This window comes from Xyrauchen texanus, chromosome 43 (genome assembly GCF_025860055.1).
Source record: "Xyrauchen texanus isolate HMW12.3.18 chromosome 43, RBS_HiC_50CHRs, whole genome shotgun sequence".
Taxonomy (NCBI): domain Eukaryota; kingdom Metazoa; phylum Chordata; class Actinopteri; order Cypriniformes; family Catostomidae; genus Xyrauchen; species Xyrauchen texanus.
Window position 1 is genome coordinate 17,301,281 of NC_068318.1, and position 25,141 is coordinate 17,326,421.

Genomic DNA, 25,141 nt, shown 5'->3' on the forward strand with positions numbered 1-25,141 from the left:
AGGGAGGAATAGTTGAGTTATGGACTCATTTTTGCCCTACAGAGGGTCAATAGAGAACTGTTCATCAAACCAGTCATCATCGACTGATAGCTGTTTCCAAGAACCACTGAGTGAGTTCCCACTCTCACACAAACATCAACACACTTACACACACCCAGATGCATCCTTTCTCTTGATCTTTTCATCTGCAAAAGATTGATAAGAGCCAATGCTCAACTTGACCTGTAGACCTCATTCAGATCAGTGCACCCAAGCAGTAAAGGTATGTTGTTGTTAGGGTACGTACATGACCACTGATCTGGAAAGATATGTGGGAGATTTCTTTGAAACATTTTAAGATTTTCAGTTTACAACTTCTTCTTATAAATCTTATAGCTTTAAAGACCTGAAATATAGGGCACATGTTGTATGGACCACTTTTAAGATTCTTTTATGGTGCTTTTTTGTCATCTAGGAGCTTGACTCGCACAGTTCCCTTTTGCTTTCATTAGATGGAAAAGAGTGCCCAGAATATTCTTCACCTTTTTTGTTACAGGGAATACAGAAATTAATTTGGGTTTGGAACGACTGGCATTGTTTACGTTCCTATTTGTCAAAAGTTATTGTTTGTTTTTGCGTTGGAGGTGGTAATGCACGATAAACACTAAAAGCGAGAGGGAATGTTTGCTGGACCGAAAGCCGTTCATGCAAGCCTTTTGGCTCTCAGCCATTTATCAGCAGTAGCCATTAGCATCTCTGAAGCATCCCGCTCTTACGGCAACCCCTCTTCCGCATTAATAATGACACTCAAAACCGCCTCCTCTAAAGTGGTCCGCCACATTAAACAGCCAATTTAATCCAAGGCGATTCAACAATTGCTTTTGTCCTCTTGATGTCTTTGTTTCGCTGAAGAACCGTTTGCAAATGGCTTTGATATGGGGTGGTTCTTCCGCACTGACAATGAGACACTCTCCTTTGATATCTTTTCACAGCATCAGACATTCATACAGCTGGCCTTGGTCAATGGCATCATACTCGTAATCAAGTTTTTTGAGGAGATGAATTGGCGGCACAATGTTATCCGACAGTTATAGCGATTGCTGCATGATTAAAGGCAGGAAATATTGCTTTTTGCTTTCTAGATATGGCACAGCCGTTGTTTTATCCACTTCTGTGTGTCTGTTTAGGGCTTTGGATATGAGTTTTTGAGCTCTCTAAAACTTGAACCAAAACTATTTTCAAACTTAAACGAATATAATATTGAAATTATATTGCGTTTTGTAAATTTGCATGCTCTGAGAGTTTGAAACTCTTGTCTTAGGCTGAGAACTTTGTCTCCATTGTATTTTTCCAAATGTTTAATGAAGACAAATATTTGAGTTGTGTTGCATCAGGACCTTTGAGGTAACCCAGATTCTCAACAGAAACGTCTAGCAAAATCTTTCATCAAAGCAAGAGGGCTGGGTTTTAACTAGGATTTCTCTCTCTCTCTCTCTTCTCTCTTTCTCACCTTCTTTCTCTGTCTCTCTCCCTCCCAGTTTCAACACCCGAGACCCCCTCGTCCCGGCAGCCTTCGTATCTACGAGGCCCATGTGGGCATCGCCTCGCCTGAGGAAAAGATTGCCTCGTACAATAACTTCTCCCAAAATGTGCTACCTCGCATTAAGGATCTGGGTGAGTGATGAAATCTACAGAAACACTGCAAAAAACCTTTGCACGTCACCTCAAAATGATATGAATTGAGTGGAGTAGAGCATATCCCTCGCTGAGGGGCAACTGCTATCCTTATGCTCAGCAGGCAGAAGAAATGGATCTTAGGTCTTTAAGAAAAAAACTTACTGTTTTATCAAGGAATCTGTTTGAATGGGGTGATTTTGCTACAAGTGAGTTAAAAGAGCTGCAGTTAGCCATGACTGACTGAGCAGGTTTTCATTCTGTTATGTAGTGTGGGGTTGTTTATCTCAATTCTGTATGTATTGCCACAATAGGGCTGGTGAAATTCTTCACTCAAACTTTTCATGCAATGCAGCCATATAATGTTATCGTGTTAGGTACATTGCTCAAGGACAGTATATTGCAGTGCAATGAAATCGTATGAATTCACCACCTCGTACTATTGTTTAGCATTAAAACAAAGCAAAACATGTCATTGTGAACAAACTTCTCTCTGACTGCTTATGAATATGCAACGGACGTTAAGATTTTCTCAGCAAAATTGCTTAAAGTAATACTGTAGTTCAACCAAAAATGAAAATTCTCTGATCATTTATGCACTCTCATGCCATCTCAGAAATGTATGATTTTCTTCTGCTGAACACAAAGAAGATATTTTGAAAAATTGCTCAGCTCAATATTTAAGTACTTTTTTCTTTGTAATTCTCCTCCCTGCCCAGTAGGTGACGATATGAACAAACCATGCAAATCGCCAAAAACAAGAAGAAAAACTCTTAGGAGAGAAGAAAGTGCATAGGAGGGCAGGTGAAAGTAGACATATATATAAAAAAATATATATTTATCTGTTTCTCACCCACAACGGTCATAAAGCTTCTGAAGACATGGATTTAACCACTGGAGTCAAATGGATAACTTTTATGCTGCATTTATTTGCTTTTCGGAGCTTAAAAGTTCTGGCCACTATTAATTTGCATTGAACGGACCAACAGAGATATTTATCTAAAAATCTTTTCTTAAAAAAAGTCATAAACACAAGGCATGGCATGAGTGTGAGTAAATGATGAGAGGGGATACATTTTGGGGTGAACTAGTCCATTTAATTGCAGGATGTTTCTCACTTAGACCTATTGTATGCTTTCAGAAGACATGGAAAATGACACAGGGGACATGGACAACTTTTATGATACATTTGGGTACTTTTTTAAACTTTAAAGGGGGAAACTATCCACTGCCATTTTATTTACAAGATTGCCTGCAATATCTCCATTCTGAATAAGAAAGTCATATGGGTTTTGAAGGACACAAGGGTGAATAAACAATGGCAAAATGTTAATTTGTGGGTAAACGAATGCGTTAAAATAACAAGGATGAAAAAGAAATGCATTTAGTTTGTAGTGACACAGATGAATCCAAAGAGAGCAAATGACAAGCAGTTCCACGTGGAATATTATGCTAACTGTAGCAAATGGTAATGTTAAGTTTAGTTAGCAGATGTGAGAACAGCTGCTGCCTCAAGTGATTCCATTACAGCACGCAGAGCCGTTTTCCATGATTGTTCCCTTACAGAGCTTTTGACATGGAAGGGTGAGAGGAAGCCAGCCTACAATTACTACATCAGAGGGGTCCAAATTAGGTTTTTCAGATGAGGGATTACACAGCGTACCTTAAACAGTAGTGTTTATTGCATTGGTCTTATCCATAAAACAACCTTCTGCTGTTTGTTTTCTCAAGAGTTGAGACATTAAACTTTGCCTGGAACAATTAAATCTGTTTTTAGGCAGAGAGTTAGTTAGCGTAAAATTATTTTTCACCCCTCATATGGGTGTTAAAATAGTCCTAGGAGAGAAAAGTCAAAGGCTGTCACAAATGCACAATGAGTCACCAAGTATGATCGCTGCTCTCCCTGGAGTTCTGCGCCTCAGTTAATGTTCTCTGCTCTTCAAATCCCTCAAGAAAGCACTTTTCTACTAATGGAAAAGATCTTTTTGGCACATTGTTTTTTTTTTTTTAAATGGTGGTGCCCTTATTTTACCCTTAAATATTTTCTCTTACAAATTAAAGCATTGAAGGAATTATTTTCTTAGTTGTGCAGGTTTTTTTTTTTATTTCAAATAAAATTAGAAAGGGATTTTTAATATAAAAGGTTTAATGTCAGAAGCATATTACATAGCTTAGAGACCTGACAAATGATTTCACTTATAAAAAGGCATTGACTCTCAAAAGAAAAGGCACTGAAAGTGATTTATTAAAAAAAATTAAAATACATGTTCATAAATGTTTTGTATTATTATTATTCTTTATGTATGGCCTTCGAATTATCAGGGTTTATTCTTTATACTGCATTATAAAATGTTGTTGCTTGACAGGTCTGATGTTTAAAACCATTGTGCAAAGGAGTTAAAGGGAAAGGAGGAGGCGAGAACCAGCTTGACGATATAAATAATAGTTTATCGAAGAACTTAACAAAAAGACAAACACACAAAGGTGTCAGACAGCTGCCCGAAAATCTCTCTCTCTCCCACTGCAGTCTCCAGTCGGCCTTTATCCCTCTCTGAGGCTTGATTAGACTGTAGCATCACGACCCGGCCCCGCCCTCCACCCTTTCACACATTGATAACACATTTTGTGTTAGAGGAAGGATTGACTCAGACAAGGGGCGCACAAAAGCATCTTAATAAACATCCACACAAAGAAAAGTGCCACAAGCAAGTTGATTGACAAACAAAAGGAACCCGACAAGAGTACACAGAAACAAAAAGGCAAGCCTAACTTATGTGCCCTCATGCTGAGAGAGAAGAAGGAAAAAACTATTAATTTAGGTACATTCCCGACCACTGTAATGGTGTACAGTATAAATACACAAGTGGCAGAAGATACGCATCTCTATACCTAAAATATATCAAATGAATATTTGCATACTAAGAATTCTCTCAGAATTTTGGTTATAACTGTACAGTTATTTTTGTTTAGGTTGTGAAAAAAAGTCGTTAGGTAGTACTGTTATCTTTCCCTTAGGTGTGATGGGAACGCGTCTTGAAATATTAAATAGGGACATTGTCACAGTTACATATGCTCAAGCGTCAGACACTGTGGAAATGTTCAAACAAGGAGATCACAGACAGAGCTAGAAGCACCTGGGTTTCATTTAATCGTATTTGCTTGATTCTTAGCTGACTATGACAAATGCTTTATTCATACTTGTTAGAGCAGGGGGAAAATAAGTATAAGTTTGCCTAGACTCAAAACAGTCTGATTTGATATTATTGCATCCTGGAAATTGCCCCCGCAGTAATGCTAATTAAAAAATAAATAAAATAAGACACTGTTCATGGATTCAGTTTAAAATTCAAAAGAATTACCTTTTGTTGGGGACACTTTGTAGTTAGATTAATTGAGTGAACTCTAATGTTGTGTGTAAAGCAATTGCTTTGCTTTAATTACATATCTTTAGTCCCCTGTCCAAGACCAATTGCACTAGACAATGCAAGAATGGATAATTACATAGTTCAATTGCGAGAATGGAATTCTGTTGTTGTCAAACCCATGTACGGTAATTGCAATGTTCGCGGTATTCTTTTTCCTTGAGAGTACACATACATCGGCAATACATCTTGTTGATGTGGCGTCTAGCGTGTGTAATATTTAGAACGTGTATTCATCAGAAACATGACACAAAACATTTGATGTTAGATGATTAGCCACGTCCACACTACTTGCTAAGTTTATGCCTCTCATCCACACTGGAACTGTGTTTCCCTCCAGGGAGAGTTTAAAAACAATCTCTAGTATCATATACTTTGGAAAAAGATGACATTGACAAAGGGAAAACAGAGTGTTCAATTGAAAATGTATTCCTTTGGGCATGGCATTAACATTTTTGGTTAAGAATGTACAGTGCGTAAATGTACTTTTTTCGAGATGGAATATGTCATTTCTTTGTACTAAAATGTGATACTAGGGCAGTGTTTCTTTCCACATAATGAAAGCAGATGTCTCTGTAATGCATGGTTGCTTACTGGTTTATAAATGTAGGATTGTTTTTATTATTATTAGTAGTATTATTGTAAATATCAATTGTATTGTTCACTTGTATACCGTATACTGTATATTTATCAGAGAAAGTGCAGTGTTGAGACCCCACCAGAATGCTGGAATCTCATACATACTTTCAAATTTTTGGAAGAAGATGGCATCAGCTCTGTGCAAAATCTAGCAAACTACCTACATTGTCAGAATGTTAATACATCATAGACACGTCCCCAGCATGAACGCTCTTCCAAAAGGTAGGCAGGATTATTACGCAACCTTCTAAGAAACCTTTTGGTCAGAATGTATTGTAATGAGCTCAGTTAAAAAATTAATCCAAGATGATGCAAAGCGGGAGGATTGTTGATTATAAAAATCTTTTGGAAGTCAAATCCCCCATGCGATCTGCTTGAAATTAGAAATGTTCTAATTGTGTGTCTCGCAAAATTGCACATGTTGCATTCCAAATCGGTTGCTTATGAGCTTTCATATCAGTTAGGATGGTAGAGGGTAGCCTCATATGTAGGTAGTAGACAGCAAGGCAACTAATTTTTTTGGAACAGAGCCAAGAGCCGATATCACATTGTCAAATGCTTATTATTCACAGAACGTTTTTACACATTAAACATTTATTTGCATGAAAATATGAACTTAATCCTAATTTGTCATGCCATCATTTTATTATTGAAGATTCAGATCAGAGCTGGGGTTGACATTTAAACCTAAGTGTTGGTTTCATTGATTTTTAATTATGCTTTAATTAATAACAAGTTTCCACTGTGGACATACAGTAGAACTACTTGGAATTAATCCTTGTTAATATTACTTAAACAAAGAGAATGCCTTAGATGTGTCTTTAGTGTGTTTCAAGAAGCTATTCTAACTTATCTGTGATGTTGTTCCTTTTTTCTTCACTTTTCCCTTGTATCTTCATCTCAGGATACAACTGTGTTCAGCTCATGGCAATCATGGAACATGCCTACTATGCAAGCTTTGGCTATCAAGTCACTAACTTCTTTGCCGCATCCAGGTAAATTACAGAGATTAATTACAAATAGTCAACTCTGCTGAGTAGAGTTATGCTATGCATTTGCAAGTGTGTTGTTAGGGCATTGCTAGGTTGTTGCAAGGGTGCTGTGGGTGGTTGATAGGTGGTTGCTTTCTACTTTCCTAAATGTGACTCTTGTGCCTCTTTCAATGAAGTACGTTCAAATTCCGCAAAGTGAGATCTATGAAAGTTTCTACCATTATGCGCTTGAGAAAAGCACATAACCCTTAATTGCTCCAGGAGAACATCCTATACATCCTAATAAGTCTACTGTAAGCTTTTGGACAAAAATATCTGGTAAAAAAATAATAACTTGTGTTACCACTGCAAAGTTGTTTCAGTAACGAGTAAAGATCTCAAAACGAAAGCTTTTACTGCATGTTCAAACATTTGTGCATTTTATTTATTAGTGGTCACTGGTCACATTTTATTTAATAGTGGTATATCTACAAGGCCTGGTAGACTGATCATGTGACACTTATCTAAATGATTTTAATTTTCCGTTAGGGCTCAGGTTTTGGTCGGGTGTCTCTCGGACTATGCAGCAACAATTCAAGTCTTTAAATCAGGATGAGGTCCCCTGTCAAGGGCAGTAATCTTACTGTAAACACATTTGCCGTTAATCCCCAAATAGGAGAAAGGCCTGATAAAAAACAATTGTAAAAAATAGAATCGGGTCTTCAAAATAAATAAACTCTCATGAAAGAAAATTGCATCTTTGAATGTGGGGAGTGAGCAACTCCCTCAAGCTAATAAGATATGACAGAGTCATTGGGAATCCTTTTTCAGCTTTGGCTGGCTGAGGCGGCCAGCACTGGTGAACCAGTCCAGATAAAGTGCAATGTATACAGAGTAATTTCACTCATGATTGATCACTCATGCACATTTAAGGCCTATTCCTCTCTGCCAGGTGGAGGGAGGCAAAGGAGGGAATATCATTAACTCTGTTCTCACTTTCTTTGTTCTTCTTCGTCCCAATATATTTTAACTCTGTAAAGTAGAGTCGATAGTGGAAGGCATGCTTGGAGTGTACGTACATTGATTTGATTTTGATCATATGGATGACTGTTATAGTTAGCTTTCTATGTTAGTGTTTCTCAATTGTTATTGCTTCACAACCCAGATTTTACATTGAATGTCCAGTGGCGATCCAATGCCCAGGGGGGCCTATGCAAAGGTCTATATTGATCCTTAATGTGATCAGTTACAACAATTTACTTACTGACATATATCCCAAAAAAGAGAATGTATATGTATTTACATGATAAATACATTAATTGTTATTATTAAAACACATTTCATCTTGTCATCTGATTCTGATCCCCATCCCCCCGCTGTTATTGTGTAAATGGTTTGGGCGAAACACCTGGCCAATCAGATGTGCGGAACACACACGATGTGCATTGTGCAGCAAATGTATAGCGGGGACTGACTAGAAAGTCAAAATGCCTCACCATCTACCTAATTAAAAAAATAAACATTGCAATTTTCCTGCCATGTAGGGATGTAACTGTTTCAAGGTTTCACTATATACCTCGGTTTTAAAATGGAGGGTTATTATACCGTTGAAATCTTTGACGGTATTTCATGAAGATTCAGAACTTTTCTAAAATCCTAATCAGTTTAATTAAGACAGAATCTGAGACATTTACACATAATCATATAAACTTGGCTAGATAAAATAAATCTTTAAATTGCGCCTTCCTCATGATACATTTGACTGTCACTCAATTTTAAAGGTGACATGCAGGTGTTTTTAGCGCTGCGCATCACGAGCACATTAGAAGTTCAGCACGAGTGCATCATTTAGACATGTCTGGTTCAGACTGAACCTTTATTTCCGCTGTCTGGGTTTACTTGGCTATGTAAAGCAATGTCAATGTTGATGGCTATATTGATGTTCTGTAAAGTCTGTAACGTTTGCTGCAAAAATGATCGGCTATTAACTAGGGTTTACAAAATGCATGGCTTTTGGTGTTCAGGAAATTGACATTGAAAATATGCATGCAAGAAATTGACAGTGAAACTGTGGCTGAAATTGTCAGTATTGGACAAAATGCCAATAAATAAACTGCAAATGAATAATATAATTTTAGTAGGTATTGTAGAATTTAAATCACAAATGCAACAAATTTCTGAACGCATGCAAATACATATTTGAAGTGTTAACCTGGGCAATAATCATTACAAATGATTACAATTCAATTTAATATATAATAAAATAACAATAACAAAATATTTTTAGTTATGATCATCTGACTACTGTACATGTTTCTTTTTTTACCTTGTCGGATTAAGAGAGTGTCCTGATGTTCAAGATCAAAAGTTAAAGGATTAAAGTTGAGGAAATCCGAAATAAAGTTCAAGAATTGGTTATAACCTAAATATTTGTATGTGTTTTATCAGAAATAGACTATTTTATAACCAAATATTGAACTGCTTTTAATATTATGAATGCACCTAAATACCTTGAAACCGTAATACCGTGGTTATCATACCGTTACACCCCTATTAGGCAGCAAAGACAGTGACAGGTCCACCTGCACTTGATCCACGTGTGTGCAGTTTGATTGACATCAAACACAGCCCCTTGATGACAGCCTTCCCTGCTTTCTTCACAGCCATTGGATACAATTATTTTATTGACATTTTAGATTTGTTGCCAGTGAGATATTGAGTTTATATAGTAAATTTGCTGTTGTAAACATTACTGTTGCTACTCTAGAAAAATAAATACATATTTTTAGCAATTATTTAGTAAAAAAACAAAAATCATTAAGAGTAAGACAGCGTTCTTTATTAGAATATTCGTTTTTTGTATCCAGGTAAGCAATGAGCACGTACAAGCACTCCGCACAGTTTAACCCACCATCCCAATGGGCCCCCTCCATTGGGATCGGGGGGCCCAATTTGGAAAATGTTGTCCCCCGGTCCATAAATCCTGATGGAGAACCTCATTTGTGTTCCCTGGGAAACAAACCCACAGCCTTGACATTGGTAGCACCATGCTGTACCAGTTGAACTACTGCAAAAGTAACCTATACCACCTTAGATACTATCCTGCAACAAGCACATAGTGATGATTCATGGATCAACCCTTCTGGAGTTTGAACCAACAACCTTTCGGTTACCAAACAAGATCTTTATCAACTAGGCTTCAGATACATTAGTGCATTTTGTAGACACCTTTAACTAGAGCGTCTTACAGAGCATTCAAGGTATACAGTATATTTATCTGTGTGTTTTGTTGGAATCAAGCCCATTACCTTGGCACCGCTAGCACCATGCTGTACCAGTTAAGGTGAAAGAATAGTAGGCTACACTATATAAGAAACTACAATTCAGTACTAATGACAGAACCCACATTCTGTCTTCTTACAGTCGGTTTGGCATTCCTGATGATCTGAAGCATCTGGTTGATACTGCACACTCTATGGGCATCATAGTTCTGCTGGATGTGGTCCACAGTCATGCCTCCAGCAACACTGAAGATGGGCTGAACTACTTTGACGGGACAGACTCCTGCTTCTTTCACGGTGGCTCCAGAGGGAACCACTCACTCTGGGGCAGTCGAATATTCAATTACTCCAGGTAAACTTGTTATACTGCCAGTGTAGAAATAAGATGGGGTCCAAAAAATCTTTGGAAAAAACAATCGAAAAAGCTTATATTTAGTTGAACGGAAAAAAGAAAGAAAAAAAGATTCCCTGATTTTCTGTGACGATTTCTGAACCCCAGTGTACAATGCTATACATGTACTGATAAGCTGTGCTGTATGCATGGTCAGCCTCATTTATAACATTGTCCTCACATTCTCAACTCGCTCTGCAGGATCTTGTACTATGAAATGTGTACTCATTTGTGCATATCAAGCAGCCCTTGAGTTTTCCAGAAGCATTGAAATGCTAATGGAACTCTAATGGATCTTAATGGCATCTTAGGATCACGTATAAGAGGTTATATAGGTTTCCTAAATGGTCAGGGACATTTACCTGTGATTCACTTTGATTACAGTGGGCAAGTGTACCACTCTGCATGCAGTACTTCAGAGTTAACAAGCAGGCTCTTTTTGCTAAATCTTCAATGTGTCGCCCTACTCACTAAAAGAACCTTAAGAAATCTCCCCGGTCACTGTCTTTCTATTCGTTTTTCCTTGGCTTTTAGATGACAGGCTATCTTTATGCCACCTCTCAGTTTTGATGCATTAGAGGTCTCAGTGTTTGTTGCCCTCTGTTGCCACTTTCCTTAATGGGATTTCACATCATTGTTGTTTGAACCTGATGGGTCATGCCTCACCCACCAAAATGATAGTCCTGTCTGCCGGTTACCTCTGAGAATGAGCATCGATTTTTGGTCATTTCTTTGTTATTGATTCTGGCAATATGCCTTTTGTCCCCTCTCAGATTTTTTTGACTTTCTTCTCAAGTATTTGCTCATCAGTGAAAATATTTGAATGTTTTGACATTGCTCGGTACAGGCGGGATGGAATATCAGCTCTGCTGTGTGAAAAAGTGAAATAGGGAGCATCATTGTCCAAATTGAGCACATTGCATTTGTCACCACTGAAAGAAAATGTGAGTTATGTAAAGACACAGTAAAGTTTACTGATGGCCAGTTTTACATGTAAACAAGCTGTCTAAATGGATGAAATGGTGCAGTGAAACACTAGGGTCAAATTTACATGATATCTGGAGAGTGGGTCTTGGTCGAGTTGATTTATTAATTTGAAAATAGATTTTAGTCTTATTTAGCTTTTGAAACTTGATTGCATTGTTGTAATAATTTCCCGAAATTTTTTTATGAATGAGATTGCTAGTGCATTTTCAATGACACCATTTTTGTAATGCAATTACTTATTAACAGTCTTAAAGGAAAAGTTCACCTAAAAATGAAAATTATCTCATCATTTACTCACCCTTATGCCATCCCAGATGTGCATACATTTCTTTCTTTTGCAGAAGACAAAATACGATTTAGAAGAATATTTTAGCTCTGTTATTCCATAAAATGAAAGTAAATGGTGACCATAAATTTGAATCACCAAAAAACACATAAAGACAGCCTAAAAGTACTCATTATGACTTCAGTGGTTTAAACCAGGATTTACAAGTCTTCTGAAGTGATCCAATCGATTTTGGATGAGAGCTATGACCCCTTTATCACTATAAACCGGGTTTGAAATAATGACCGTGCCAAGAGACTGCAATGGCAAAATGTATGGTGATAAAAGATATATAAATATTTACACTGTATATCACCCAGAATTGATTAGATCACTTCAGAAGACATGGATTAAACAAATGGAGTTAACTTGGTTACTTTTATGCTGCCTTTAAGTGATTTTTGGAATGGTGTTTTGGTCACCATTCACTTGCTACAGAGCTGAAATATTCTTTATAATATCTTTGTTTGTGTTCTGCAGAAAAAAGATAGTCATACATGTAGGAAATTTGGTTTATGTAGATATACACAGTACGGATTAAATGCCTGCGTACCTCCACCATTATATTTAGCAAATTTGGTTATTTAAATGTACACGGTACAGATTAAAGTGTCGCAATACTCCACCATTATATGTAGGAACTGTATATGTGAGCTAGGAATTAAATTAAACTGTCCTTATTCTATATTATTAGGTAAGGAATTTTATAATGGAATTAGTTGCGTTATACAACCATTATATATTAGTTAAATGACAAAAAACTAGATTATTTGTCTGAATAAAATTCTCCACCATTAACTTTGTAATACAACGTCTCTTTTTAACTGCTCACAAGTTCTTTTGTAAGGAATTAGCTTTAATAAGGGAATTATGATTAATTCACTTATTGGACTAATATTATTCTCATGGCTTATTGAAAATAATATTACACATATTTAGGTATAGATTTGAAGCTAAATCTTTTAAAAACAGAGATGAGATTAGTTATCAAAATATACCACAGTCAAATTATCATTAAATACAGACAAACTTTATTGCTATTCTAAACAAAAATTTAATCTAACACATACAACATGAAACAGGTTGGTGAGTAGTGACAGAATGTGAAATAAAAGATCAATACAGAGAAAATGAACTTTATGGAGTCTGTTGACAATGCCTTAAGAACCATTTATCCTTCTTTGAGTCTAAATCTATTTGCAATCAGATTACCCAAAGTATTCAACTAATACACCTGCAATTTGAACAAAATTCTTGGAGATGTACTTGCATGTCATTGTGTTCCCCTTCACTCACTCAACGTTGTGTCGATGTAGTGATACTAGGGGTCTCTCTTGAGAGCCTCGGTTACCTCTTTTCTTTGAGAAAAGGCCAATGAGAATTGGCAAACAGAATTCGAGGGAAAGCCACTCTAGCCGCCCCAGCATCATGCCTTCTACCCAAGGGTATAGGGCCGGCGCAGCTGGTGCTGGAGACGATTTGGGGAATTTAACGGGCGCGGTTTAGCAAGGTAAATCCTCGTGGACTACCCGTTACCCAGCACGCTCGTTTGCCCCCGTCCGGTTCCGAGATGAGACCGGCTCGCCTTACGGCCAGTCTGATGTCCCTTTCGGAGCCCCCAAGCTGGATGATAGTTTCACCGCTGCATCGGAGAGCGTCTCTGCAGACTCCAAGAGGGAACAAGACGTTGTGTCCCTCTTGCCACAACACTGTACAAAGCCGCTGAAATGGGCAGGACCTTACTCTCGGCTCCTCAGTTCAAAACCTGTCTGAACAGACGCACGCTTCACTCCTTTTATAGCCGTATGTCTGCGGGAGGGGCATGCAAATTCTGTTTGCCAATTTTCATTGGCCTTTTCTCATAGATAAGAGGTAACCGAGGCTCTCAAGAGAGACCCCTAGTGTCACTACATCGACACAATGTCTCGTTTCCTCATCAGGGAATGGAGGTTACGAAAGTAACCAAGACGTTTCCTTGTGTTGCGTACTTTGTGTTGCTTGATTCTTTGGCTTATGTAGAAAGTTTGTTCCGATGTTTTGGACTCTGATATGATCGTGGATAGCTATTGTCTGGATAAAGCGAGGCCTTCTGCAAGGAGGACTTGTGACTCCCGTTGGGTGTGTAAACCATAGAGCAGAGAGTGAGAGGCTTCCTCAGGAGTTTTGGTGTTCCGAGTTTTCCTTGGACACTACATGGCATGGAGTATCTGGAAGAAGCAAGCAACACTTCAAAATAGAGATTTGCAAGAGAGAAGAAAGCAGATGAGGAAGATCAAGAGAAGAGAAGAGAAACAGAAGAGGCAGTCCTTCCTTGGGTCCAACGAAACCAAGTCAACAGAAAAAAAATTCAATTGGTAAGAAAAATAGCAACATTTTTGCAACAAAAGACAGGAATACAACAGAAATAAATTTGCCTTTGACACAAAGATTTGCAAACAGCTTGTCTATTTTAATCTTGTTTTTAATTATCTTAAATCACCACTAATTCAGTCCCATTGTTTTGAATTTTTCCATTTATATTTCTTAGTGTTTAATTAATCTGTTGAAATTGAATATTGATTTGAGATTTGTATTTGTTTTGTTACATTTTATTGTAATAATAACAAGGTTTAATTATTGTAACCTTGCAACTTGGTGTGTGTAAGCTTGTGTGTGTGTGTGTGTGTGAGCTTGTGTGTGTGCGCGTGTGCGTGCTTTACATAGAGAAAGATTGGTAAGAGGGCATCATTTAGCGCTAGAAAAAGGGCAATAGATGATATAGTTTCAAAGCTTTGTATTCCAATTAATTAATTGTTTTATTTGTTAATCTGTTATTTTGTGCATTGTTGTTTGAAGCCTTTGATGTTTTGTTTTATTCTTGCAGTGTTTGTCCAGTACCAATTATTTTTTAATACTGATGGGGGATTGGTAGAGAGGCAGTAATATATTGATTCTTCTTAAATGTCTTTCATCTGTGGCCTACTGCTGTTGTTGACATCTATGTGGTGTAAATGATCCTGTCTCATCTACACTTTACCTCTGTCAATTCAGTCAAACAATCTCCCCCCTCCTCTTTCTGTCTGTTTGCTTCAATCGCACCCCTTCATCATGCTATAAATGCATACTTGAGAATGAATTGTCTAATGATACAGAGAAAGTTTTCTGTCTTTTTTCTTTTGAGTCACCAATGTGCATTGTTTCTTGCTGAGTGTTTAAAGTCTTTGGATTGTAAATTGATAGTAAATGATAACTGTGGCGACAAGTAAACTCCATCTCTCACACCTATCCTTATGGATTTGACACGGCACATCAGAAATGGTCAAAGGATGACCCTCTCACCCTCATTTCTATTAAAATCCAATCATAGGAGACATGCCTCAATTCTGTGTCCGTAAATGACCGAGATATCCCCCCGATCCGATACACTCTGAAGCGTGATTTTTGAGTTAAGTGGATTTTGTAAGCAACTTTCAAAATAAAATAAAAATGTGGTTAATTAAGTTGCAGGGCAGCTGTTGATAAAAGTGATTGTCTAAAACAATCTGGGCAGAACGGTTGATTTTTGCCACAGTTTTAATGAAGTCACACCTTCTGTAGATCATTTGCTTAAAACTTAAAATGATGTCATCATCTACCCACTTTAATGTTGCTCGAAACTTGACAAGAATCTTCTCATGGGGAAAAAATTTCAAAGGTGATCTATAAAAAAAAATTTATGAAGATCACTGGATGTCAAGTTCAGTTGCAATTTTACTTGATTTATTCATAAAAAAATTATATATTTGGTTGGGATATGAACCAGACACCACATTAAACAAAAACTACATTAAACTGTACATTTAACAAAAACTACTTCTAGATAAACATGTCATGTCTGGAAAAGAATGGAACAGCAGTCCTGTGCAAACAGTAGCAATTTACCATTTTATAGTGCCAAAAGCAAAGACAGTTAAAACAAGGACTCCAAACTGAAAGAGTAAACCCTCTGCAACAGATGCCATAATACTGTTCAGAATACTTGTTTATTTGCATCTCAGACAACAGTTTGTTGCACTGGATGCCCGTCAGCATGAATTAGCAGTTGTCCTGCAGTTCAGACTTCACTCTGTAATTAGCACCGTGTCTGGAGTGTTTGCATCATAATTACATGTTTGATAAGCTCTGTTTTTTGTCCAGTGATAGCCATAAAGATGATATCTGTGTCTTTTACAGTCAGTCAGAGCAGATTTAAGTCAACATGAATGGAACTACTAAATGATGGAATATTAATGGAATATCTATTTACTCAGCATAGTATGAAAATCCACTGCAAAATGTTTTGTCAGTTAAAGTAATTCTACACCAGGACATGAAAATGTATTTTATAAAACCTATAGATCCGATTCTCCACATTCTATAATTAATGCACAAAGTTGCTACATTGCTTGGCAACCACAAATTCCTACAGTTAGGGTAATGAACTTTGGGGAAGAATAGTTTATTTCAAATGTATTCCATGGTATGCTTTAATACTAAATTCTGATTGGCTGGAATGCGTGTGGTTCAAACCATTGAATGTACATGTAGTTCCAGTAATTTTTAGGCTACATTAATCTGGATACATTTGAAAACGTCATGGTTACTGTTGTAACCTCCATTCCCTGAGGGAATTGGAACGAGACGTTGTGTGGAATGAAGTGACACAAGGGGTCTTCCTGGGAAGCCAAACGTACCTCTAAACCTGAGAAAGGTCAACGTCAAGTTGGCGGACAGAATTTGCATGGACATACGGGTATAAAGGGAAGCGGGGCAGCGAGTGCCAGTCAGGATTTTGCACTGAAACATATGAAAACGCTTAAATCCCCTGACTGCGCATGAGAAAAATCTTGATTGTTTCGGTTGAATGAATCACATCACTGTGTCATATGACAATAAAAGACGTCATCATTTTCAGATATATACATTTTCTCAGTCCCCACTAAAACGTGAAGATGCCGTTTTTTCAAATTTATTTAGATTTTTCAAAAAGCTCCGTTTTCGCTGACAAAGTGTTTTTTTTACAGTTATTTACTCATTGGGTTTGCTAGAAAATTTGTCTGTTCCAATAAAAATGACAAAGGAATAAAACTTTTGAATCCTTTCATATGTGAGCAGAAGACATAATTTGGTAGACTGCAAGCGATGCAGTTCTCAATTTAAAACACAAGTACAAAGAGCTGAAAATCAAACATCTACAATCAAACCTAACAGAGCAAAACAAAACACCCTGGATGGCAGTACAGCTGATCTCTACGTACATTTAACTTGCATATGGACATTTGGCATCCTGCATGTGTTTGTGTGAGACAGTGAGAGGGTGTTGTGATGGAAATAGACCTCATTAGATTTGATATGCAAAAGGTTTGGCTGCTGCTTGCAATCTATCACTTCTTTTGAAATTAGATTTTTAAGATCTAAAAGAATGCCGTAGGGCACAGTGGGGCAAAGCCTTGTTTTGATGAAATTTTTATTGCGACAATGTAATGTAAAGTGTCTGATGTAAATCTTAGACTAGGGTCTTGAACTACTAGCTTTGAAAAGAAATTAAACATATTCATTTTTAAATAATATATAAGAAATGCAGATTATGAGAAATTGTCCTCACTTAAACAATTCATCTCTTTAGTGGTATCATGGAATTGCTGTTGTCATTGCAACCAAATGAAGGTTATTACTTGAATGGCCAGATTCAAATTTATATTGCCCACATGTTGCTTGTGAAGGTAAATGTTTAGTTAGCTGGACATTCTTGAAGGGATAGTTTACCCAAAAATTTTGCTCAAAAGAGGCACAATTTTTGAATAAATCACAATTAATTCATTGATCAATTAATTAAATTGAATGGAAATAAAAACAAGAGGTTCAATGAAAATAAATGTACGTAACTGAAGCTAACATTTTGCTTAACATCTCATAATAGTGTGAAAAGTATGTACTAACAGTCTACAACTCAACTCTGTCTCTGTGCTCTATTAATATGACATCTTAGCAGATGGACTTTCTGCGATGCTGATGTCTTCATCAGTGTTTTTTGGGTAATCTAAAAAAAGAAAGAGAGAGACATCTGTACCCTATTGGTGGTAAAGGAAAATAAGCAGTGTCTAAATCAAAACACATACACTCACCGGCACCATTAAAAGTTATGTTATGATGGGTTATGATGTATCCATCTTTTACAAACAACTGACTGAAACAAGGATTGAGAAAGTTTTCACACTAGAGCCTTTTGGTGTGGACCCAAGTCTGTTTGACATCTGAGTTTGGTTTGTTTGTTTGCAGTTTACTAAAGGCTTTATTTAGAACTTTGTTGCCCACAAGAGGTGGACAGAGTAGCCAAAAACTTTACTCAAGCATACAATTAGGCCCTACTTAAAATTTTTTTAAAAATGACTCAAATAAGAGTAAGAAATTATCCAATAAAAATAATACTCAAGTAGTGAGTAACTAGTTACTTTAACATATAACGTAATGGATGTTTACTCACCTATATTCCAGTACATGATACACATTTAACATGCATTGTAGAATGATTCATAATAATAATAATACTATTAATATTATTTTTAATAATGTAAATTGTCATCATTCACCACCATGTTGTTCCAAACCCATATGATTCGTCCATGCATCAAAATAAAGGGACAGTTCACCAAAAAGTTTAAATGCTCTCATTTTCTCACCCTCATGCATCCCAGATGTGTATGTCTTTCTTTCTTCTGCAGAACACAAATTAAGGCTTTTAGAAGAATATCTCAGCTCTGTTGGTCCATAAAATGCAAATGAATTGTGAACAGAACTTTGAATCTACAAAAAGCACATATAGGCAGCATAAAGGTAATTAATGTTACTCCGGTGATTTTCAGAAGCAATATGATAGGTGTTGGTGAGAAACAGATATAAAGTAAAATAAAATTAAATAATATATTAAAGGGCACCTATTATGGAATTTTGAAAATTACCTTTCATGTAGCGTGTAACATAGATTTAAGTGAACAAAAACATCCTGCAAAGTTTTATATATGAAAGTTCACCGTAAAAAAAGTTATTGTCTCTCAAAAGTAGGAGTCGACTCTGAGTCAATTTAATGAATCGTTTTTCCAATGAGTCATTTTCCTTTTCGTTCTGACGTCAAGGCGAAAAATTATCAAATTGGCCGTGCCCACTCATTGCACGCGCAGACACCAGAGAAAACTTGAAAACATCATGTCGACAACAAGACGCTGTGTTCTGAAGTGCATATCAAAAGCGACCTTTTTTTCACTGCCCTGGGACGAGCATGTGAAAAATCAGTGGCTAGAGTTTATATTTATAACTATACCACACAAGTATAGCCCGAACCTTGTGCTGTGTTCGCGTCATTTTAATGACGATTGCTTTACGAACATGAATGCTGTCAAGTGCGGATTCGCGAGCCGGTTGATACTGAAGGAAGGATCAGTACCAAGTTTATTTGGATCAGCTTCATCCTCCGAATCACAACCTGTAAGTATTATTAATAATTCTTGCTTTTATGTGTTTTTTAGCATGCTTAATAAGTATTTGTGTGTGTTGTGTAAGTTACGCTCAGCGCAGCTTCTAGGTCTCCAATGTCAATTTTTTTGAAATATGTGAAATGTTTGTCGATGTTATTGGAGTTGTCATAAAGAATAGAGCAATAACTTGTAGTAATGCAGTGCTTTATCTGTATGTTTATGCGTTGGGCTAACGCAAACAATAACTGATTGGGTGTTTACCACCGAACTTTAGGCTATGATCGCTAACATAAATCAACTCAAATTCCTTCTCTGATTTAGATTATTTTACTACAAAGCGGTGATGGGCATTCCGTTTCCGACAATCTCTGCACAGAGTATACCAATCACAACTGACTGGGTCATCTGACCAATCACCGCAGATTAGCGTCACGTAAAGGAGGGGTTTGGAAAAATTAGTCGTTGAACGAATCATTTGGGAGTCGGTGAGCAAATCAGGTAAACATAAATGCATATTATAAGACAACAAAAGTGTTTTTTGTCATTGCATGCATGTAAAACTGTTGTTGGGGACTCCCAAAACAATATTGGAACATTTTAAATGCCATAATAGGTGCCCTTTAAGTCTTTTTTTACTATTAATTCTCCTCTCTGCCCAGTAGGTGGTGATATGCACAAATAATTGAATCACCAAAACCACAAGAAGAATGTGAAAGTGGAGATTTATTTGTAAAATGGATTTAAATATTGATTCGTTTCTCACCTATACTTATCATATCTCTTCTGAAGGCATATATTGAACCAGTGTCATTTGAATTCCTTTAATGCTGCCTTTCTGAGCTTCAAAGTTTTAGTACCCATTCACTTGCATTTAACTAACAGAGCTGAGATATTCTTCTAAAATTCTTTGTGTTTAACAGAAGAAAAAAAAGGATGCAAATATGTAAAATTTTGGAAATATTATTCCAATAAGGAGATGTTAGAAAGAATGCTTAATCATCATTTACTTTCACTGCATGTTTTCCCCCTCCATATTTTAAAAGGGAATGGTGACTGAAAAGGTCAGTATCTACCATTCTGCCTAACATCTTTTGGGTTCCACAGAATGCAGAAAGTTTCACAGGGTTGGAAGAACATGAGGGTGGGGAAATGATATAATATTAATTAAAGGCTAAACTATCAGTTTAAGGATGCTTCTCAGATTTGGATGAATCTGTCAATTAGAAGAGAAGTTTGGAAACCGTTTTCTAGTAAATATTACAGTGAAAAATTTGAATAATGTCACACAGACCCAAGTTATATATAATGTTTAATTATACACAGAAGCAAGATTATGCTTTATTCATGCCTTCTGTCATTATTTCACAGCTTTTTACATCCTTCGTGAATTTAGTTCAGTGACTGTCAGAAATGCTCACATTCGCGATAGGCAGGGCAAAACATTTTCACTTAACGCGGATGTTTACAAGGATATATACAGTAGTCACTGATTTGTTGCAGTGCTGATATGAAAATGCAGACTTAGTAACTGAGGTCATAAAAGCCCATAGTTACAGATTCACGCTGAAAATGAGTATCACCATGACACAGACAAGCCCAAATTGTCACAATCTCTAAACGTTACCTCACTACGTTTCTTAAGTTGGAGTTGCAATTTTAATCTTGAAATATATCCTTGTCTTGTTGTAAAATTAAGGCATTGTATAGAGTGAAGAAATGTTTGTTTTGCACACTTGCTGCTGTAGTGAACATGACTTGAGTGACAGCGTGCAGCTGTGAAGTTCCGCTGTCGTAAAAGTCCTGTTAGAAAATCCCAATAAATTATGCATTTATTAACTCTTATTAAATAAAAACCAGTAAAGTAACTACAAGAAGGCTACCCACTGTAACAGAGTAAAAGTAACTTTTTTTCATCAAAAATATACTTGAGTAAGAGTGAAAAGTACCCACCATAAAACAAACTGATAAAAGTATTTTAAAATAAAATTTTACAAAAAAGAAAATGTAAAAGAGTAAATGTAGCACATTACTACCCTCCTCTGGTGCCCACAAAAGAATCACATTCATAGCCGCTTGAAACAGGAGCATACTTAACCCACTACTGTAGTGGGTAAACCTCAGTACTTAAAGGACGATAGAGTTATCTTCAAATGTCTGTGCTGTCAAACTGGATGTGTTAACTATCTTGGTTACAGAAGTAATTTTCCCTTCATTTCTTCCAGACTAGACTTTTCATTAAATCCTTCATAAAACAGTTCTAAGCCATGAACCAAACCAAGCGGCTCTGAGGTGAATCACAACATTACAAACTTTGTTTTGAAGCATTTTTCACTTCCTCGACTTTTGTGCTAAATTGTGGTTTGACATATTTTGGAATATAGCTGTACAAATTACATTAATGGAGCAGTTCAGTGTGAAATAATGAATTTTGAAAAGACTGCTTTGGGTCAGGAGATGGAAGTGGAATCGAACTCCAGACCCAGGTTCAGACCAAGCATTCAAATCTAGCTTGAAAACGTCTCGGGTTACATGTGTAACCCTTGTTCCCTGAAAAAGGCGGAACGAGATGTTGCGCTGCTAAGCGCTGGGGGGACAGCTTTCGCTGTGAGCTGAGCTGAAATATTGTGTGAAACACGTCAATGAACATTGACCGGAATTTATAGCCTCGGCTGATGTAATCATTAGATGCACCTGAGGCCAGGCTATAAATGGATACGTCACCAGGTGTCGTCAGATACTTCTTTTTGAAGAGCAGTCCTGGGACGTCCCAGTGCAGCAAAGCAGCGCAACATCTCGTTCCGCCTTTTCAGGGAACAAGGGTTACACATGTAACCCGAGACGTTCCCTTTACAAAAGGCTTCACTCACGATGTTGCGCTGCTAAGCTTAGAGGAACGCAATACCCACGCCGCCGCACTTGGGGCTGTCTGGACCCCTACGGTTGTGCAGTGTACTCACAAAAACGCGAGAGGTCTCAGACATGAGCTTGAGATGTCGACTCAAGGGCATAAGAGACCGGAGTAGCATAAACATCTAAACCATTAATTTTTTGACGAATGTGTGCGGAGAGGACCAGTCTGCCGCATCACAAACTTGTTCAGGCATGAGCCGAGATGTCGACTCAAGGGCATAAGAGCCCAGAGTAGCAAAGCATCTAACCCACAAAGTTCGATGAATGTGTGCGAAGAGAACCCTATTGCAACACAAACTTGTCATAAAAACTGATGAATGTGAGCGGAGAGGACCAGCCTGCCGCATCACAAACCTGTTCAGGCATGAGCTGAGATGTCGACTCAAGGGCATAAGAGCCCAGAGTAGCAAAGCATCTAACCCATAAAGTTTGATGAATGTGTGCGAAGAGAACCCTATCGCAACACAAACTTGTCATAAAAACTGATGAATGTGAGCGGAGAGGACCAGCCTGCCACATCACAAACTTGTTCAGGCATGAGCTGAGATGTCGACTCAAGGGCATAAGAGCCCAGAGTAGCAAAGCATCTAAACCATAAAATGTGATTAGTGTGTGCGGAGAGTGCCAACCTGCCGCACCACAAACTTGTTCGGTGTCAACTCAAGGGCGTAAGAGCCAAGAGTGGCAAGAACATCCAAACTATAAAGTTTAATGAATGTGCGCGGAGAGGACCAACCTGCCGCACTACAAACTTGCTGCAGAGGGAGACCTCTAGCCAAAGCTTTAGAGGAGGAGAGCCCTCTGGAAGAGTGCGCCCTAAAACCTACTGGCGAAGCTTGACCGCGCGCCTCGTAGGCCCGGGCAGTAGGTCCCTCACCCAAAGTGACAACCCGGTCGCGGCTTCAAAGTGAAGAACTGCTGCCCTGAATTTACGCCACTAGCAAATGCGGTGGACATAATTCTGAAGGGCACAGACTGGACAAAGTCTGAGTAGTCTTAGCTGCTCCGGCATTACAAACGGCAGGGAGCAGAAGGCTTAGAGAACGACTGGCCAAGGGTCGAGAAAGGCACCTTGGGCAGGTAGTCAGGGTGAGGGTGCAAAGAATGCTCTTGGTCCTACCTGGGGCAACTCAAAACAGGCCGGCAAAAGAGACAGAGCCTGTAGGTACCCAAGTCTCCTTAGAGACGTAATTGCCATATGAAAAACCATCTTGAGAGTCAGAAGTCTACCAAACGCTGACTCTAGAGGTTTTAAAAACGGGGGTCTTACCCTATGAAGAGGTCCTAGCAAGGATGCCTCTTAGAGGGCACCCCGCCCACCAAGGCGTGGCAAGCCGAAGTGGAGGCCACATAGAACCTGGCAGTGGCGAGGCAAGTGCCCGCTGACAGTTCTTTCCACAGAAAATCCAGAACTGAAGCAAACTGGCAGTTAGCTGGTTCTGTAATTTGAACTGATTAAAAGGAAACGCATGCAGGCGCATTGGTGCCATGTATGCGCCACCACAAACAGCACCCCCGAGGGGGGGGGGGACTGGGTGACTCGGGGAGAAGTAGAGGAGACATTGCGCTATCAACAGAGGCGAAGAGGTCCTCTTCTGCCCTGTAAAATCTACCCAGATCAGTTCCAAAGGAGGGAGCCCTAGCACTTGCAATGGTCTCGATAACTTCAGGAGAAAGCCCTGTGAACCTCAGTTGGTACCCTACAGGGGCCAAGCATGAAAGGTTTCACAATTCGGGCCGGGGATGAATATGCCCCCTGAGCCTGAGAAAGAAGGTCCTACCTGATCGGAATCGCCAAAGGCGAACCGTCGAGGAGAGATATTAACTCAGAGAACCATTTCCTGTTCAGCCAGCGCAGCGCCATTAATAGGAGGCAAGACCCTTGCTGGTTAACATTGCCAAGACTCCCGGGAGCAGAGAAACCGGGGAAAGAAACGCATACAGACGCATTCTGGGTCATGTATGTGTTTTAATGTCCAGACCCAAGGGGGCTGGGTGATTTCAGGGAGAAGTAGAGGAGACATTGCGCTATTCATAGAGGCGAAGAGGTCCTCTTCTGCCCTAAGATCTCACCCAAACTTGTTCCAAGTGGAAAAAGCCCGGCATTTAAAAAGGTCTCGATAACCTCAGGAGAGAGCCCTGTGTCCTTCAGTTGGTACCCTTAGGGGCCAAACATGAAAGATTCCACAATTTGGGGCAGGGATGAAATATTGCCCTGTGCCTGAGACAGAAGATCCTTCCTGTTCGGCATCGCCAAAGGCGAGCCGTCGAGGGAAGAGATTAGCTCCGAGAACCAAGCCCTGTTCGGCCAGCTGGTGCTATCAGTAAGAGGCAAAAACCCTTGCTGGCTGAACTCGGGCAACTACTACCTCAGGGTGGAGTTCTTAACTCCCCGTTGGTATTTTCTGTCTGGACCGTAAATCTGCTCCCATATCACGGGCATCCAGGGATATAACTGACCTGAGTGACAGGAGCTTGCCCTGGGCCCTAAGGAGAACCCAACGTGTCAGAAATACAGCTGACAAGAACGTGGGTCTCCTTGATGATTTATGTAAGAGGCTACCGCTGCATTGTCCACCCGCACAAAGACATGGCAGCCTCAGGAGGAGGTATTTCAGGGCCAGAAATACAGCCATCAACCCGAGACAGTGACTGTGACAACCGAGCTGACGACCCTCCTATCCCCTTAAGCTGGACTGACCACTTAAGGCCGCTACCCCGCCCATCAGGGAGGCGTCTGTCGTTAGCAGCCTGCGACAACAAGACGCACCTAGAGTGGGACCCAAGGCAGAAAACCGGGGTCTGAACCACATAGAAAGGGAACGAAGCCTGAGGCGCGTAACCCTATTTAGCCTAGGGGTTTTGGCCCTTGGAAGAAATCCCCTGGCTTTTGGCCACAACAAAAACGGTCTCATGAGCAGAAGGTCCAGAGGGATCCCTGTGGACGCCTTCGCCCGAGACGTGGAAATCATTGATACTGATAAAAGTGCAACCTTGCCCTAGCCTGACTTCGCTCAGGGTGATCTAAATGGACTCAATACTAGCGGGAGACAGTTGTGCCCGCATTTAGTTGAACTCCATACGATGCCCCGA

The 25,141-nt window shown here is 38.8% G+C and overlaps 1 protein-coding gene across 1 annotated transcript in view; it reads left to right on the forward strand.

Moving 5' to 3' along the window:
- Positions 1-25,141, forward strand: part of gbe1a (glucan (1,4-alpha-), branching enzyme 1a) — a 200,777-nt gene that overhangs the window by 68,362 nt on the left and 107,274 nt on the right. Inside the window, exons 5-7 of the mRNA XM_052115962.1 lie at positions 1,518-1,653; positions 6,619-6,709; positions 10,109-10,318. Coding sequence (XP_051971922.1) covers positions 1,518-1,653; positions 6,619-6,709; positions 10,109-10,318 — 437 coding nt within the window. The remainder of the gene's footprint in view (positions 1-1,517; positions 1,654-6,618; positions 6,710-10,108; positions 10,319-25,141) is intronic.